The sequence below is a fragment of the Oncorhynchus gorbuscha genome, linkage group LG11 (assembly GCF_021184085.1).
Source record: "Oncorhynchus gorbuscha isolate QuinsamMale2020 ecotype Even-year linkage group LG11, OgorEven_v1.0, whole genome shotgun sequence".
Classification (NCBI taxonomy): Eukaryota; Metazoa; Chordata; class Actinopteri; order Salmoniformes; family Salmonidae; genus Oncorhynchus; species Oncorhynchus gorbuscha.
This window is the reverse complement of record NC_060183.1, coordinates 80,858,409-80,877,760: the sequence shown is the minus strand read 5'-3', so window position 1 is coordinate 80,877,760 and position 19,352 is coordinate 80,858,409. Positions and strand designations below refer to the sequence as shown.

General features: G+C 49.9%; 1 protein-coding gene across 2 annotated transcripts in view; it reads right to left on the bottom strand.

The window, feature by feature from the left end:
* LOC123989543 (protein Shroom3-like) overlaps positions 1-19,352 on the bottom strand; it is a 145,212-nt gene that overhangs the window by 100,424 nt on the left and 25,436 nt on the right. For both annotated transcript variants that reach the window (XM_046290626.1, XM_046290627.1), the window contains exon 2: positions 15,940-16,094. In XM_046290626.1, coding sequence (XP_046146582.1) covers positions 15,940-16,094 — 155 coding nt within the window. The remainder of the gene's footprint in view (positions 1-15,939; positions 16,095-19,352) is intronic.

The following is a 19,352-nucleotide window of genomic DNA, read 5'->3' as shown; positions in this document are numbered from 1 at the left end:
TACTCACTGATAACTCCAGCATCAGTAACCTGGAATCCTGTACTCACTGATAACTCCAGCATCAGTAACCTGGAATGACTCCGGTTCTTAGGTAATTATCATGCCTCCTTCTTGTTCGCGTTCCTCCCTTCCCCTCCCAGAGAACTGCTGTGTCCAAAGTCTGAAGTTGTGCAACTACTTCTCAGTCTTCTGATCCCACAGTGGTAGGCAGTGGTAGATAGTGGTGGGCAGTGGTAGATAGTGGTGGGCAGTGGTAGACAGTGGTAGATAGTGGTGGGCAGTGGTAGGCAGTGGTAGACAGTGGTGGGCAGTGGTAGACAGTGGTAGGCAGTGGTAGATAGTGGTGGGCAGTGGTAGACAGTGGTGGGCAGTGGTAGACAGTGGTAGACAGTGGTAGGCAGTGGTAGACAGTGGTAGGCAGTGGTAGATAGTGGTAGATAGTGGTAGGCAGTGGTAGATAGTGGTAGATAGTGGTAGGCAGTGGTAGATAGTGGTAGATAGTGGTAGATAGTGGTAGGCAGTGGTAGATAGTGGTAGATAGTGGTAGATAGTGGTAGATAGTGGTAGATAGTGGTAGGCAGTGGTAGATAGTGGTAGACAGTGGTAGATAGTGGTAGACAGTGGTAGGCTAGTAGGCAGTGGTAGATAGTGGTAGATAGTGGTAGGCAGTGGTAGACAGTGGTAGATAGTGGTAGGCAGTGGTAGACAGTGGTAGGCCGGTAGACAGTGGTAGGCAGTGGTAGGCAGTGGTAGACAGTGGTAGACAGTGGTAGACAGTGGTAGACAGTGGTAGGCCGGTAGACAGTGGTAGGCAGTGGTAGGCAGTGGTAGACAGTGGTAGACAGTGGTAGACAGTGGTAGGCTAGTAGACAGTGGTAGGCAGTGGTAGACAGTGGTAGACAGTGGTAGGCCGGTAGACAGTGGTAGACAGTGGTAGATAGTGGTAGGCAGTGGTAGGCAGTGGTAGACAGTGGTAGACTGTGGTAGACAGTGGTAGGCTAGTAGACAGTGGTAGGCAGTGGTAGACAGTGGTAGACAGTGGTAGGCAGTGGTAGATAGTGGTAGACAGTGGTAGGCTAGTAGACAGTGGTAGGCAGTGGTAGACAGTGGTAGGCAGTGGTAGACAGTGGTAGGCAGTGGTAGACAGTGGTAGGCAGTGGTAGATAGTGGTAGACAGTGGTAGGCAGTGGTAGACAGTGGTAGACAGTGGTAGACAGTGGTAGACAGTGGTAGACAGTGGTAGGCTAGTAGACAGTGGTAGGCAGTGGTAGGCAGTGGTAGACAGTGGTAGACAGTGGTAGGCAGTGGTAGACAGTGGTAGACAGTGGTAGGCCGGTAGACAGTGGTAGGCAGTGGTAGGCAGTGGTAGACAGTGGTAGACAGTGGTAGACAGTGGTAGGCTAGTAGACAGTGGTAGGCAGTGGTAGACAGTGGTAGACAGTGGTAGGCCGGTAGACAGTGGTAGACAGTGGTAGATAGTGGTAGGCAGTGGTAGGCAGTGGTAGACAGTGGTAGACAGTGGTAGACTGTGGTAGACAGTGGTAGGCTAGTAGACAGTGGTAGTCAGTGGTAGACAGTGGTAGGCAGTGGTAGGCAGTGGTAGACAGTGGTAGGCTAGTAGACAGTGGTAGGCAGTGGTAGATAGTGGTAGACAGTGGTAGGCAGTGGTAGACAGTGGTAGGCTAGTAGACAGTGGTAGGCAGTGGTAGACAGTGGTAGGCAGTGGTAGACAGTGGTAGGCTGGTAGGCAGTGGTAGGCAGTGGTAGACAGTGGTAGACAGTGGTAGACAGTGGTAGACAGTGGTAGGCAGTGGTAGACAGTGGTAGGCCGGTAGACAGTGGTAGGCAGTGGTAGACAGTGATAGACAGTGGTAGACAGTGGTAGACAGTGGTAGACAGTGGTAGACAGTGGTAGGCAGTGGTAGATAGTGGTAGATAGTGGTAGACAGTGGTAGACAGTGGTAGGCTAGTAGACAGTGGTAGGCAGTGGTAGACAGTGGTAGGCAGTGGTAGATAGTGGTAGGCAGTGGTAGACAGTGGTAGGCAGTGGTAGATAATGGTAGACAGTGGTAGGCTGGTAGGCAGTGGTAGGCAGTGGTAGGCAGTGGTAGACAGTGGTAGGCAGTGGTAGGCAGTGGTAGATAGTGGTAGACAGTGGTAGACAGTGGTAGGCAGTGGTAGACAGTGGTAGGCTAGTAGACAGTGGTAGGCAGTGGTAGACAGTGGTAGGCAGTGGTAGATAGTGGTAAACAGTGGTAGGCTAGTAGACAGTGGTAGGCTAGTAGACAGTGGTAGACAGAGGTAGGCAGTAGTAGATAGTGGTAGGCAGTGGTAGATAGTGGTAGGTAGTGGTAGGCAGTGGTAGACAGTGGTAGGCAGTGGTAGACAGTGGTAGGCTAGTAGACAGTGGTAGGCAGTGGTAGACAGTGGTAGGCTAGTAGACAGTGGTAGGTATTGGTAGACAGTGGTAGGCAGTGGTAGGCAGATAGATAATGGTAGGCTGGCAGACAATGGCAGACAGTGGTAGGCTAGTAGACAGTGGTAGGCAGTGGTAGACAGTGGTATGTAGTGGTAGGCAGATAGATAATGGTAGGCTGGCAGACAGTGGTAGGCAGTGGTAGATAGTGGTAGGCAGTGGTAGATAGTGGTAGGCAGTGGTAGATAGTGGTAGACAGTGGTAGGCTGGCAGACAGTAGGAGGCAGTGGTAGGATGGTAGACAGTGGTAGGCTGGTAGACAGTGGTAGGCTGGTAGACAGTGGTAGGCTGGTAGAGAGTGGTAGGCTGGTAGACAGTGGTAGGCTGGTAGACAGTGGTAGGCTGGTAGACAGTGGTAGGCTGGTAGAGAGTGGTAGGCTGGTAGAGAGTGGTAGGCTGGTAGAGAGTGGTAGGATGGTAGACAGTGGTAGGCTGGCAGACAGTAGGACACAGTGGTAGGCTGGCAGACAGTGGTAGGCTGGTAGACAGTGGTAGGCTGGTAGAGAGTGGTTGGCTGGTAGAGAGTGGTAGGCTGGTAGACAGTGGTAGGCTGGTAGAGAGTGGTAGGCTGGTAGACAGTGGTAGGCTGGTAGACAGTAGTAGACTGGTAGAGAGTGGTAGGCTGGTGTCTCAGAGTCTATCTCTCAGAGTCTCTCTCTATCTCTCAGAGTCTCTCTCTCTCTCAGAGTCTCTCTCTCTCAGAGTCTCTCTCTCTCTCAGTCTCTCTCTCTCTCAGAGTCTCTCTCTCTCTCAGAGTCTCTCTCTCTCTCAGAGTCTCTCTCTCTCAGAGTCTCTCTCTCTCTCAGAGTCTCTCTCTCTCTCAGAGTCTCTCTCTCTCTCAGAGTCTCTCTCTCTCTCAGAGTCTCTCTCTCTCAGAGTCTCTCTCTCTCTCAGAGTCTCTCTCTCTCTCAGAGTCTCTCTCTCTCTCAGAGTCTCTCTCTCTCTCAGAGTCTCTCTCTCTCTCAGAGTCTCTCTCTCTCTCAGAGTCTCTCTCTCTCTCAGAGTCTCTCTCTCTCTCAGAGTCTCTCTCTCTCTCTCTCTCTCAGAGTCTCTCTCTCTCTCTCAGAGTCTCTCTCTCTCTCAGAGTCTCTCTCTCTCTCTCTCTCTCTCTCTCTCTCTCAGAGTCTCCAGCTCTCTCTCTCAGAGTCTCCAGCTCTCTCTCTCAGAGTCTCTCTCTCTCTCAGAGTCTCTCTCTCTCTCAGAGTCTCTCTCTCTCAGAGTCTCTCTCTCTCTCAGAGTCTCTCTCTCTCTCAGAGTCTCTCTCTCTCAGAGTCTCTCTCTCTCTCAGAGTCTCTCTCTCTCTCAGAGTCTCTCTCTCTCTCAGAGTCTCTCTCTCTCAGAGTCTCTCTCTCAGAGTCTCTCTCTCTCAGAGTCTCTCTCTCTCTCTCTCTCTCTCTCTCTCTCTCTCTCTCTCTCTCTCTCTCTCTCTCTCTCTCTCTCTCTCTCTCTCTCTCTCTCTCTCTCTCTCTCTCTCTCTCTCTCTCTCTCTCTCTCTCTCTCTCTCTCTCTCTCTGGGTGAGGGAGGGAGAGAGAGAGAGGGAGGGAGAGAGAGGGTGAGAGTGAGAGTGAGCGAGAGAGGGAGAGAGACTCAGAGAGAGATTACTTAACACATTGGAAAGAATTAACAAAAAAACAGAGCAAACTAGAATGCTATTTGGCCCTAAACAGAGAGTACACAGCGGCAGAATACCTGACCACTGTGACTGACCCAAAATTAAGGAAAGCTTTGACTACTGTATGTACAGACTCAGTGAGCATAGCCTTGCTATTGAGAAAGGCCGCCGTAGGCAGACATGGCTCTCAAGAGAAGACAGGCTATGTGCTCACTGCCCACAAAATGAGGTGGAAACTGAGCTGCACTTCCTAACCTCCTGCCCAATGTATGACCATATTAGAGAGACATATTTTCCCCAGATTACACAGATCCACAAAGAATTCGAAAACAAATCCAATTTTGAAAAACTCCCATATCTTTTGGGTGAAATTCCACAGTGTGCCATCACAGCAGCAAGATTTGTGACCTGTTGCCACGAGAAAAGGGCAACCAGTGAAGAACAAACACCATTGTAAATACAACCCATATTTATGCTTATTCATTTTATCTTGTGTCCTTTAACTATTTGTACATTGTATATATATATATATATAATATGACATTTGTAATGTCTTTACTGTTTTTAAACTTCTTTATGTGTAATGTTTACTGTTAATTTTTGTTGTTTTTCACTTTATATATTCACTTTGTATGTTGTCTACCTCACTTGCTTTGGCAATGTTAACACATGTTTCCCATGCAAATAAAGCCCTTGAATTGAATTGAATTGAATTGAATTGAGAGAGAGAGAGCGAGAGATAAGGTGAGAGTGAGGGTGAGAGTGAGAGAGCGAGAGGGTGAGAGAGCGAGAGAGAGAGAGAGGTTGAGAGTGAGAGAGAGAGAGAGAGAGAGAGAGAGAGAGAGAGAGAGAGAGAGAGAGAGAGAGAGGGAGAGGGGGAGGGAGAGAGAGGGTGAGAGTGAGAGTGAGCGAGAGAGAGAGAGACTCAGAGAGAGAGAGAGACTCAGAGAGAGAGAGAGCGAGTGAGAGGGTGAGAGTGAGAGAGAGAGAGGGTGAGAGTGAGAGAGAGAGAGGGTGAGAGTGAGAGAGAGAGAGGGTGAGAGTGAGAGTGAGAGAGGGTGAGAGTGAGAGAGCGAGAGAGAGAGGGTGAGATTGAGAGAGCGAGAGTGAGAGAGAGAGAGGGTGAGAGAGAGACCTCTTTACTCTACAGCCACCTAGCCAGTCAGGCAGGTGAACCAGAGACCCAGATCCCGGGTTACAGACCCAGTGTAGTCTAGTCCAGGTTACAGACCCAGTGTAGTCTAGTCCAGGGTTACAGACCCAGTGTAGTGTAGTCCAGGGTTACAGACCCAGTGTAGTGTAGTCCAGGGTTACAGACCCAGTGTAGTCTAGTCCAGGGTTACAGGTGAAGTCCAGGGTTACAGACCCAGTGTAGTCTAGTCCAGGGTTACAGACCCAGTCTAGTGTAGTCCAGGTTACAGACCCAGTGTAGTGTAGTCCAGGTTCTCTCTCTCTCTCTCTCTCTCTCTCTCTCTCTCTCTCTCTCTCTCTCTCTCTCTCTCTCTCTCTCTCTCTCTCTCTCTCTCTCTCTCTCTCTCTCTCTCTCTCTCTCTCTCTCTCTCTCTCTCTCTCTCTCTCTCTCTCTCTCTCTCTCTCTCTCTCATTATAGACAGACTCTCTCTTCTCTCCAGACTCTCTCTTCTCTCCAGACTCTCTCTCGCTCTCTCTCTCTCTCGCTCTCTCCTCTCCAGTCTCTCTCTCTACTCTCCAGTCTCTCTCTAGTCTCTCCAGTCTCTCCAGTCTCTCTCTAACAACATACTCTGACAACTCTTATAGAGTGTGCCTCCTGGGGGAAACACAGTGCATTACATTACTGCCTGGCTTTTAACTAGCATTAGCATTAAGAAATAGCTTCCTTAACAAGCCTAAATCCTTGATCCTCTACTACTGTGAATATGGATGAAAGAGTATTGTACATATTACATATTAACAAATAAATAAAAGTCCAAATAAAAGTGTCAGTGTGATGTGCAGGTGGTGTATAGGTGTGTCTGCACGTGAACCAGGAAGTGTGTGCTGTGTATATTCATGGGTTATTCTGAAGCTCGGGAAGACAGGAAAGGCTTAAGGCTGGTTGACTTGGCCCAGTCCAGTGGGGACAGAACCAGTAGGAAGGACTATTTTCACCCTCCGCTCCACAGCTGCTGTTATGGAGACAACAATAGAGCTGGGGGGGGGGGGGGGTCAGCCATGATCCCACCACACACACACATACACACATACACGCACACACACACACAAACTAGAACCCATCACTGCCTGGCCTATTATCTGTGAGTTCTGAATCATGGTCCCTATAAACAACAGACTGGGGAGGGTGAGGAGGGTGAGGTCACTATATACATTAGACTGGGGAGGGTGAGGTCACTATAGACATTAGACTGGGGAGGGTGAGGTCATTATAGACATTAGACTGGGGAGGGTGAGGAGGGTGAGGTCACTATAGACAACAGACTGGGGAGGGTGAGGTCACTATAGACAGACTGGGGAGGGTGAGGTCATTATAGACATTAGACTGGGGAGGGTGAGGTCATTATAGACATTAGACTGGGGAGGGTGAGGTCATTATAGACATTAGACTGGGGAGGGTGAGGTCATTATAGACATTAGACTGGGGAGGGTGAGGTCATTATAGACATCAGACTGGGGAGGGTGAGGTCATAATAGACATCAGACTGGGGAGGGTGAGGAGGGTGAGGTCACTATAGACATTAGACTTGGGAGGGTGAGGTCATTATAGACATCAGACTGGAGAGGGTGAGGAGGGTGAGGTCACTATAGACATCAGACTGGAGAGGGTGAGGAGGGTGAGGTCACTATAGGCAACAGACTGGGGAGGGTGAGGAGGGTGAGGTCACTATAGACATTAGACTGGGGAGGGTGAGGTCATTATAGACATTAGACTGGGGAGGGTGAGGTCATTATAGACATTAGACTGGGGAGGGTGAGGAGGGTGAGGTCACTATAGACATTAGACTGGGGAGGGTGAGGTCATTATAGACATTAGACTGGGGAGGGTGAGGTCACTATAGACATTAGACTGGGGAGGGTGAGGAGGGTGAGGTCATTATAGACATCAGACTGGGGAGGGTGAGGAGGGTGAGGTCATTATAGACATTAGACTGGGGAGGGTGAGGTCATTATAGACATTAGACTGGGGAGGGTGAGGTCATTATAGACATTAGACTGGGGAGGGTGAGGTCATTATAGACATCAGACTGGGGAGGGTGAGGTCACTATAGACATCAGACTGGGGAGGGTGAGGTCATTATAGACATCAGACTGGGGAGGGTGAGGTCATTATAGACATTAGACTGGGGAGGGTGAGGAGGGTGAGGTCACTATAGACATTAGACTGGGGAGGGTGAGGTCATTATAGACATTAGACTGGGGAGGGTGAGGTCACTATAGACATTAGACTGGGGAGGGTGAGGAGGGTGAGGTCATTATAGACATCAGACTGGGGAGGGTGAGGAGGGTGAGGTCATTATAGACATTAGACTGTGGAGGGTGAGGTCATTATAGACATTAGACTGGGGAGGGTGAGGTCATTATAGACATTAGACTGGGGAGGGTGAGGTCATTATAGACATCAGACTGGGGAGGGTGAGGTCACTATAGACATCAGACTGGGGAGGGTGAGGTCACTATAGACATTAGTCTGGGGAGGGTGAGGAGGGTGAGGTCATTATAGACATTAGACTGGGGAGGGTGAGGTCATTATAGACATTAGACTGGGGAGGGTGAGGTCATTATAGACATCAGACTGGGGAGGGTGTGGTCATTATAGACATTAGACTGGGGAGGGTGAGGAGGGTGAGGTCATTATAGACATCAGACTGGGGAGGGTGAGGTCATTATAGACATTAGACTGGGGAGGGTGAGGTCACTATAGACATCAGACTGGGGAGGGTGAGGAGGGTGAGGTCACTATAGACAACAGACTGGGGAGGGTGAGGAGGGTGAGGTCATTATAGACATCAGACTGGGGAGGGTGAGGAGGGTGAGATCATTATAGACATCAGACTGGGGAGGGTGAGGAGGGTGAGGTCACTATAGACAACAGACTGGGGAGGGTGAGGAGGGTGAGGTCATTATAGACATCAGACTGGGGAGGGTGAGGAGGGTGAGGTCACTATAGACATTAGACTGGGGAGGGTGAGGAGGGTGAGGTCATTATAGACATCAGACTGGGGAGGGTGAGGAGGGTGAGGTCACTATAGACATCAGACTGGGGAGGGTGAGGAGGGTGAGGTCATTATAGACATCAGACTGGGGAGGGTGAGGAGGGTGAGGTCACTATAGACAACAGACTGGGGAGGGTGAGGAGGGTGAGGTCATTATAGACATCAGACTGGGGAGGGTGAGGAGGGTGAGGTCACTATAGACAACAGACTGGGGAGGGTGAGGAGGGTGAGGTCACTATAGACATCAGACTGGGGAGGGTGAGGAGGGTGAGGAGGGTGAGGTCACTATAGACATCAGACTGGGGAGGGTGAGGTCACTATAGACAACAGACTGGGGAGGGTGGGAGGGTGAGGAGGGTGAGGTCACTATAGACATCAGACTGGGGAGGGTGAGGTCATTATAGACAACAGACTGGGGAGGGTGAGGTCACCTCCAGGCTCATGATCAGGCCCTACACCCAAACAAGGGCACTGACGTTCATCCACCTCTGGCCTGCTCGCCTCCCTACCACTGAGGAAGTACAGCTCCGCTCAGCCCAGTCAAAACTGTTCGCTGCTCTGGCCCCCAATGGTGGAACAAACTCCCTCACGACGCCAGGACAGTGGAGTCAATCACCACCTTCCGGAGACACCTGAAACCCCACCTCATTTAAAGAATACCTAGGATATGATAAGTTTCCCCCTTTAAGATTTAGATGCACTATTGTAAAGTGACTGTTCCACTGGATGTCATAAGGTGAATGCACCAATTTGTAAGTCGCTCTGGATAAGAGCGTCTGCTAAATGACTTAAATGTAAATGTAAATGTCACTATAGACATTAGACTGGGGAGGGTGAGGTCACTATAGACATTAGACTGGGGAGGGTGAGGTCACTATAGACATTAGACTGGGGAGGGTGAGGTCACTATAGACATTAGACTGGGGAGGGTGAGGTCATTATAGACATTAGACTGGGGAGGGTGAGGTCATTATAGACATTAGACTGGGGAGGGTGAGGTCACTATAGACAACAGACTGGGGAGGGTGAGGTCACTATAGACATTAGACTGGGGAGGGTGAGATCACTATAGACATTAGACTGGGGAGGGTGAGGTCATTATAGACATTAGACTGGGGAGGGTGAGGTCATTATAGACATTAGACTGGGGAGGGTGAGGTCACTATAGACATTAGACTGGGGAGGGTGAGGTCACTATAGACATTAGACTGGGGAGGGTGAGGTCACTATAGACATTAGACTGGGGAGGGTGAGGTCACTATAGACATTAGACTGGGGAGGGTGAGGTCATTATAGATATTAGACTGGGGAGGGTGAGGTCACTATAGACATTAGACTGGGGAGGGTGAGGTCACTATAGACATTAGACTGGGGAGGGTGAGGTCACTTATAGACATTAGACTGGGGAGGGTGAGGTCACTATAGACATTAGACTGGGGAGGGTGAGGTCATTATAGACATTAGACTGGGAAGGGTGAGGTCACTATAGACATTAGTCTGGGGAGGGTGAGGAGGGTGAGGTCATTATAGACATTAGACTGGGGAGGGTGAGGTCATTATAGACATTAGACTGGGGAGGGTGAGGTCATTATAGACATCAGACTGGGGAGGGTGTGGTCATTATAGACATTAGACTGGGGAGGGTGAGGAGGGTGAGGTCATTATAGACATTAGACTGGGGAGGGTGAGGTCACTATAGACATCAGACTGGGGAGGGTGAGGAGGGTGAGATCATTATAGACATCAGACTGGGGAGGGTGAGGAGGGTGAGGTCACTATAGACATCAGACTGGGGAGGGTGAGGAGGGTGAGGTCATTATAGACATCAGACTGGGGAGGGTGAGGAGGGTGAGGTCACTATAGACAACAGACTGGGGAGGGTGAGGAGGGTGAGGTCATTATAGACATCAGACTGGGGAGGGTGAGGAGGGTGAGGTCACTATAGACAACAGACTGGGGAGGGTGAGGAGGGTGAGGTCATTATAGACATCAGACTGGGGAGGGTGAGGAGGGTGAGGTCACTATAGACAACAGACTGGGGAGGGTGAGGAGGGTGAGGAGGGTGAGGTCACTATAGACATCAGACTGGGGAGGGTGAGGAGGGTGAGGAGGGTGAGGTCACTATAGACATCAGACTGGGGAGGGTGAGGTCACTATAGACAACAGACTGGGGAGGGTGAGGGTGAGACTGGGGAGGGTGAGGAGGGTGAGGTCACTATAGACATCAGACTGGGGAGGGTGAGGTCATTATAGACAACAGACTGGGGAGGGTGAGGTCACCTCCAGGCTCTGATCAGGCCCTACACCCAAACAAGGGCACTGCGTTCATCCACCTCTGGCCTGCTCGCCTCCCTACCACTGAGGAAGTACAGCTCCCGCTCAGCCCAGTCAAAACTGTTCGCTGCTCTGGCCCCCCAATGGTGGAACAAACTCCCTCACGACGCCAGGACAGTGGAGTCAATCACCACCTTCCGGAGACACCTGAAACCCCACCTCTTTAAAGAATACCTAGGATATGATAAGTTTCCCCCCCCTTTAAGATTTAGATGCACTATTGTAAAGTGACTGTTCCACTGGATGTCATAAGGTGAATGCACCAATTTGTAAGTCGCTCTGGATAAGAGCGTCTGCTAAATGACTTAAATGTAAATGTAAATGTCACTATAGACAACAGACTGGGGAGGGTGAGGAGGGTGAGGTCATTATAGACATTAGACTGGGGAGGGTGAGGTCATTATAGACAACAGACTGGGGAGGGTGAGGTCACTATAGACATTAGACTGGGGAGGGTGAGGTCACTATAGACATCAGACTGGGGAGGGTGAGGTCACTATAGACATCAGACTGGGGAGGGTGAGGAGGGTGAGATCATTATAGACATCAGACTGGGGAGGGTGAGGAGGGTGAGGTCACTATAGACAACAGACTGGGGAGGGTGAGGAGGGTGAGGTCATTATAGACATCAGACTGGGGAGGGTGAGGAGGGTGAGGTCACTATAGACAACAGACTGGGGAGGGTGAGGAGGGTGAGGTCATTATAGACATCAGACTGGGGAGGGTGAGGAGGGTGAGGTCACTATAGACAACAGACTGGGGAGGGTGAGGAGGGTGAGGTCATTATAGACATCAGACTGGGGAGGGTGAGGAGGGTGAGGTCACTATAGACAACAGACTGGGGAGGGTGAGGAGGGTGAGGAGGGTGAGGTCACTATAGACATCAGACTGGGGAGGGTGAGGAGGGTGAGGTCACTATAGACATCAGACTGGGGAGGGTGAGGTCACTATAGACAACAGACTGGGGAGGGTGAGGAGGGTGAGGAGGGTGAGGTCACTATAGACATCAGACTGGGGAGGGTGAGGTCATTATAGACAACAGACTGGGGAGGGTGAGGTCACCTCCAGGCTCTGATCAGGCCCTACACCCAAACAAGGGCACTGCGTTCATCCACCTCTGGCCTGCTCGCCTCCCTACCACTGAGGAAGTACAGCTCCCGCTCAGCCCAGTCAAAACTGTTCGCTGCTCTGGCCCCCCAATGGTGGAACAAACTCCCTCACGACGCCAGGACAGTGGAGTCAATCACCACCTTCCGGAGACACCTGAAACCCCACCTCTTTAAAGAATACCTAGGATATGATAAGTTTCCCCCCCCCCCCCTTTAAGATTTAGATGCACTATTGTAAAGTGACTGTTCCACTGGATGTCATAAGGTGAATGCACCAATTTGTAAGTCGCTCTGGATAAGAGCGTCTGCTAAATGACTTAAATGTAAATGTAAATGTCACTATAGACAACAGACTGGGGAGGGTGAGGAGGGTGAGGTCATTATAGACATTAGACTGGGGAGGGTGAGGTCATTATAGACAACAGACTGGGGAGGGTGAGGTCACTATAGACATTAGACTGGGGAGGGTGAGGTCACTATAGACATTAGACTGGGGAGGGTGAGGTCATTATAGACATTAGACTGGGGAGGGTGAGGTCATTATAGACATTAGACTGGGGAGGGTGAGGTCACTATAGACATTAGACTGGGGAGGGTGAGGTCACTATAGACATTAGACTGGGGAGGGTGAGGTCACTATAGACATTAGACTGGGGAGGGTGAGGTCACTATAGACATTAGACTGGGGAGGGTGAGGTCATTATAGACATTAGACTGGGGAGGGTGAGGTCACTATAGACATTAGACTGGGGAGGGTGAGGTCACTATAGACATTAGACTGGGGAGGGTGAGGTCACTATAGACATTAGACTGGGGAGGGTGAGGTCACTATAGACATTAGACTGGGGAGGGTGAGGTCATTATAGACATTAGACTGGGAAGGGTGAGGTCACAATAGACATTAGACTGGGGAGGGTGAGGTCACTATAGACATTAGACTGGGGAGGGTGAGGTCACTATAGACATTAGACTGGGGAGGGTGAGGTCATTATAGACATTAGACTGGGGAGGGTGAGGTCATTATAGACATTAGACTGGGGAGGGTGAGGTCATTATAGACATTAGACTGGGGAGGGTGAGGTCATTATAGACATTAGACTGGGGAGGGTGAGGTCATTATAGACATCAGACTGGGGAGGGTGAGGTCATTATAGACATTAGACTGGGGAGGGTGAGATCATTATAGACATTAGACTGGGGAGGGTGAGGTCATTATAGACATTAGACTGGGGAGGGTGAGGTCACTATAGGCAACAGACTGGGGAGGGTGAGGTCATTATAGACATTAGACTGGGGAGGGTGAGGTCATTATAGACATCAGACTGGGGAGGGTGAGGTCATTATAGACATCAGACTGGGGAGGGTGAGGAGGGTGAGGTCATTATAGACATTAGACTGGGGAGGGTGAGGTCACTATAGACATCAGACTGGGGAGGGTGAGGTCACTATAGACATCAGACTGGGGAGGGTGAGGAGGGTGAGGTCACTATAGACATTAGACTGGGGAGGGTGAGGTCATTATAGACAACAGACTAGGGAGGGTGAGGTCATTATAGACATCAGACTGGGGAGGGTGAGGAGGGTGAGGTCACTATAGACATTAGACTGGGGAGGGTGAGGTCATTATAGACAACAGACTAGGGAGGGTGAGGTCATTATAGACATCAGACTGGGGAGGGTGAGGTCATTATAGACATTAGACTGGGGAGGGTGAGGTCATTATAGACATTAGACTGGGGAGGGTGAGGTCATTATAGACATTAGACTGGGGAGGGTGAGGTCATTATAGACATTAGACTGGGGAGGGTGAGGTCATTATAGACATCAGACTGGGGAGGGTGAGGTCACTATAGACATCAGACTGGGTAGGGTGAGGAGGGTGAGGTCACTATAGACGTCAGACTGGGGAGGGTGAGGTCACTATAGACATCAGACTGGGTAGGGTGAGGAGGGTGAGGTCACTATAGACATCAGATTGGGGAGGGTGAGGAGGGTGAGGTCACTATAGACATCAGACTGGGTAGGGTGAGGAGGGTGAGGTCACTATAGACATCAGATTGGGGAGGGTGAGGAGGGTGAGGTCACTATAGACATCAGACTGGGGAGGGTGAGGTCACTATAGACATCAGACTGGGTAGGGTGAGGAGGGTGAGATCACTATAGACGTCAGACTGGGGAGGGTGAGGAGGGTGAGGAGGGTGAGGTCATTATAGACAACAGACTGGGGAGGGTGAGGAGGGTGTGGTCATTATAGACAACAGACTGGGGAGGGTGAGGAGGGTGAGGTCATTATAGACATCAGACTGGGGAGGGTGAGGAGGGTGAGGTCATTATAGACATCAGACTGGGGAGGGTGAGGAGGGTGAGGTCACTATAGACAACAGACTGGGGAGGGTGAGGTCACTATAGACATCAGACTGGGGAGGGTGAACAGGGTGAGGAGGGTGAGGTCACTATAGACAACAGACTGGGGAGGGTGAGGTCATTATAGACATTAGACTGGGGAGGGTGAGGTCATTATAGACATCAGACTGGGGAGGGTGAGGAGGGTGAGGTCACTATAGACATCAGACTGGGGAGGGTGAGGTCACTATAGACAACAGACTGGGGAGGGTGAGGTCACTATAGACATTAGACTGGGGAGGGTGAGGAGGGTGAGGTCACTATAGACATCAGACTGGGGAGGGTGAGGAGGGTGAGGAGGGTGAGGTCACTATAGACATCAGACTGGGGAGGGTGAGGTCACTATAGACAACAGACTGGGGAGGGTGAGGTCACTATAGACATTAGACTGGGGAGGGTGAGGAGGGTGACGTCACTATAGACATCAGACTGGGGAGGGTGAGGAGGGTGAGGAGGGTGAGGTCACTATAGACATCAGACTGGGGAGGGTGAGGTCACTATAGACATCAGTCTGGGGAGGGTGAGGAGGGTGAGGTCACTATAGACATCAGACTGGGGAGGGTGAGGTCATTATAGACAACAGACTGGGGAGGGTGAGGAGGGTGAGGTCACTATAGGCAACAGATTGGGGAGGGTGAGGTCATTATAGACATCAGACTGGGGAGGGTGAGGAGGGTGAGGTCACTATAGACATCAGACTGGGGAGGGTGAGGAGGGTGAGGTCACTATAGGCAACAGATTGGGGAGGGTGAGGTCATTATAGACATCAGACTGGGGAGGGTGAGGAGGGTGAGGTCACTATATACATTAGACTGGGGAGGGTGAGGTCACTATAGACATCAGACTGGGGAGGGTGAGGTCATTATAGACAACAGACTGGGGAGGGTGAGGTCATTATAGGCATTAGACTGGGGAGGGTGAGGTCATTATAGACATCAGACTGGGGAGGGTGAGGAGGGTGAGGTCACTATAGACATCAGACTGGGGAGGGTGAGGTCACTATAGACATCAGACTGGGGAGGGTGAGGAGGGTGAGGTCACTATAGACATCAGACTGGGGAGGGTGAGGTCACTATAGACGTCAGACTGGGGAGGGTGAGGAGGGTGATTGGTTGGTTGATTGGTTGCTATACCAGCCACACCTCTCACCTGGTGTGACCAAACCAACACCTCTCCACCTGGTGTGACCAAACCAACACCTCTCCACCTGGTGTGACCAAACCAACACCTCTCCACCTGGTGTGACCAAACCAACACCTCTCCACCTGGTGTGACCAAACCAACACCTCTCCACCTGGTGTGACCAAACCAACACCTCGCCACCTGGTGTGACCAAACCAACACCTCTCCACCTGGTGTGACCAAACCAACACCTCTCCACCTGGTGTGACCAAACCAACACCTCTCCACCTGGTGTGACCAAACCAACACCTCTCCACCTGGTGTGATCAAACCAATGCCTTTCAACATGATGTGATTTGCAGGATAAAAACAAGACCACCAAAAACATGAAATCTGAATTGGCCGTTTGATCTGAGAGAGAGAGAGAGAGAGAGAGAGAGAGAGAGAGAGAGAGAGAGAGAGAGAGAGAGAGAGAGAGAGAGAGAGAGAGAGAGAGAGAGAGAGAGAGAGAGAGAGAGAGAGAGAGAGAGAGAGAGAGAGAGAGAGAGAGAGAGAGAGAGAGAGAGAGAGAGAGAGAGAGAGAGAGAGAGAGAGAGAGAGAGAGAGAGAGAGAGAGAGAGAGAGAGAGAGAGAGAGAGAGAGAGAGAGAGAGAGAGAGAGCATGTGATTGGATGATGGGGTTTTAGTTAACATACCTGCGAACAGTGAGTCGAAGAGTCTTGTAGGATCCTTTGACCAATGAGATGGCTTCCTGCCTGAATCCACTGAGCTCCACGTCGTTAATGACAACCACCTGGTCACCTGGCAACAGGGGGTGTTCCAACAGGTCCGCCTTCCCACCTCCCTCAACCTGGATTGAAGAGGAGAGAGAAGAATACATTTCTGTTTCAGATCACAGAAATCAGTAGAGGAGCCTCTAGAGCAGATGTAGTGGTTGAGGAGGACATGGCAGAATAACGAACATCTAGCATACTGGTACCAGATCACTCCGCACCAGACTTGGAGAAGCATTGACACACACACACACTGAGTTTAGTACAGATACACCATGAAGGTCTTCATTGACCTTAAGGCTAAACTAACACACACACAAACACACACACTGAGTTTAGTACAGATACACCATGAAGGTCTTCATTGACCTTAAGGCTAAACTAACACACACACAAACACACACACTGAGTTTAGTACAGTTACACCATGAAGGTCTTCATTGACCTTAAGGCTAAACTAACACACACACAAACACACACACTGAGTTTAGTACAGTTACACCATGAAGGTCTTAATTGACCTTAAGGCTAAACTAACCTAACACCTGACTTCAGAGCTACAACTCTCTGTTTGGACCTATAGAGCTATCACTATCTCCCTCATATCCTCCTACAAGAGGACCTCCTCACGTGGGCTCCAGAGTGGAGCAGAGGTCTAAGACACTGCATCTCAGTGGGCTTCAGAGTGGAGCAGAGGTCTAAGACACTGCATCTCAGTGGGCTCCAGAGTGGAGCAGAGGTCTAAGACACTGCATCTCAGTGGGCTCCAGAGTGGAGCAGAGGTCTAAGACACTGCATCTCAGTGGGCTCCAGAGTGGAGCAGAGGTCTAAGACACTGCATCTCAGTGGGCTCCAGAGTGGAGCAGAGGTCTAAGACACTGCATCTCAGTGGGCTTCAGAGTGGAGCAGCTTCTGTTCAACTCTGAGTTGTCCTTATGTTAGGTCCTGATCTGGCTATGCCATATGGCTGTGGGCTACACTAGTTCATTTAGTTGTCCTTATGTTAGGTCCTGATCTGGCTGTGCCATATGGCTGTGGGCTACACTAGTGCATTTAGTTGTCCTTATGTTAGGTCCTGATCTGACTATGCCATATGGCTGTGGGCTACACTAGTTCATTTAGTTGTCCTTATGTTAGGTCCTGATCTGGCTGTGCCATATGGCTGTGGGCTACACTAGTGCATTTAGTTGTCCTTATGTTAGGTCCTGATCTGGCTATGCCATATGGCTGTGGGCTACACTAGTGCATTTAGTTGTCCTTATGTTAGGTCCTGATCTGACTATGCCATATGGCTGTGGGCTACACTAGTTCATTTAGTTGTCCTTATGTTAGGTCCTGATCTGGCTGTGCCATATGGCTGTGGGCTACACTAGTGCATTTAGTTGTCCTTATGTTAGGTCCTGATCTGGCTATGCCATATGGCTGTGGGCTACACTAGTGCATTTAGTTGTCCTTATGTTAGGTCCTGATCTGACTATGCCATATGGCTGTGGGCTACACTAGTTCATTTAGTTGTCCTTATGTTAGGTCCTGATCTGGCTGTGCCATATGGCTGTGGGCTACACTAGTTCATTTAGTTGTCCTTATGTTAGGTCCTGATCTGGCTGTGCCATATGGCTGTGGGCTACACTAGTGCATTTAGTTGTCCTTATGTTAGGTCCTGATCTGGCTATGCCATATGGCTGTGGGCTACACTAGTTCATTTAGCTGACAAGATTTGCTTATAATCCCGTGGCATTATTTTATAGTATGAACAATACAATTGAAAAAAATCAGAATAAAATATACCTATTTTCTCCAAACGATTTGAGGGAGTGCGCATATTGGGCTATTCTGTGTTAAGCGGTTAACAAAGAAATAGGTATTTCTATATGCTTAATTTAGAATTATTAATGTAAGTTGTTCTACAAACATTGGGTTATATGTGTTGATGGTTAATACATTGGAAGGCTGCATGATGACACTAATGATGATATGAGTCATGAGCTCTGCTTTGTTTTTTTTTGCGAAAGGCTGTACACACTTCATCAGTCTCTCATTCACAATTTGACAAGCACTTGATAATCTAAATCAAATGAAACTTTGTCACAAGCGCCGAATACAACAGGTAGACCTTACCGTGAAATGCCGAATACAACAGGTAGACCTTACCATGAAATGCCGAATACAACAGGTAGACCTTACCGTGAAATGCCAAATACAACAGGTAGACCTTACCGTGAAATGCCGAATACAACAGGTAGACCTTAAAGTGAAATGCCGAATACAACAGGTAGACCTTACCGTGAAATGCTCACTTACAAGACCTTAACCAACAGTGCAGTTCAAGTAACAGAGTTAAGAAATCTTTTACCAAATAAACTAAAGTAAATAATAGTCTATGACTTGAGTGACTGGAGTCTTTGACAATTTTTTGGTCTTTCCTCTGACACCACCTAGTATAGAGGTCCTGGATGGCAGGAAGCTTGACCCCAGTGATGTACTGGGCCGTACACACTACCCTCTGTAGCACCTTACGGTCAGAAGCCGAGCAGTTGCCATACCAGGCAGTGATGCAACCGGTCAGGATGCTCTCGATGATGCAGCTGTAGAACTTTCTGAGGATCTGGGAACCCATGCCAAATCTTTTCAGTCTCCTGAGGGGAAAAGATGTTGTCGTGCCCTCTTCACAAATGTCTTGGTGTGTTTGGACCATGATAGTTCGTTAGTGATGTGGACATCAAGGAACTTGAAACTCTCGACCCGTTCCACTACAGCCCCGTAACATGTTAATGGGGGCCTGTTCGGCCCGCCTTTTCCTGTAGTCCACGATCAGCTCCTTTGTCTTGCTCACATTGAGGGAGAGGTTGTTATCCTGGCACCACACTGACAGGTCTCTGCCCTCCTCCCTATAGGCCGTCTCATCATTGTTGGTAATCAGGCCAACCATTGTTATCGTCAACAAACTTAATGATGGTGTTGGAGTGGTGCCTGGCCGTGCAGTTGTGGGTGAACAGGGAGTACAGGAGGGGACTAAGCACGCACACCTGAGGGGCCCCCATGTTGAGGCTCAGCTTGGCGGATGTGGTGTTGCCTACCCTTACCACCTAGGGGCGGCCCGTCAGGAAGTCCAGGATCCAGTTGCAGAGGGAGGTGTTTAGTCCCAGGGTCCTTAGCTTAGTGATGAGCAATGTAGACACTATGGTGTTGAACACTGAGCTGTAGTCAATGAACAGCATTCTCACAAAGGTGTTCCTTTTGTCCAGGTGGGAAATGGCAGTGTGGAGTGCAATAGAGATCACATGATCTGTGGGTCAGTTGGTGCGGTATGGGAATTGGAGTGGGTCCTAGGGCAG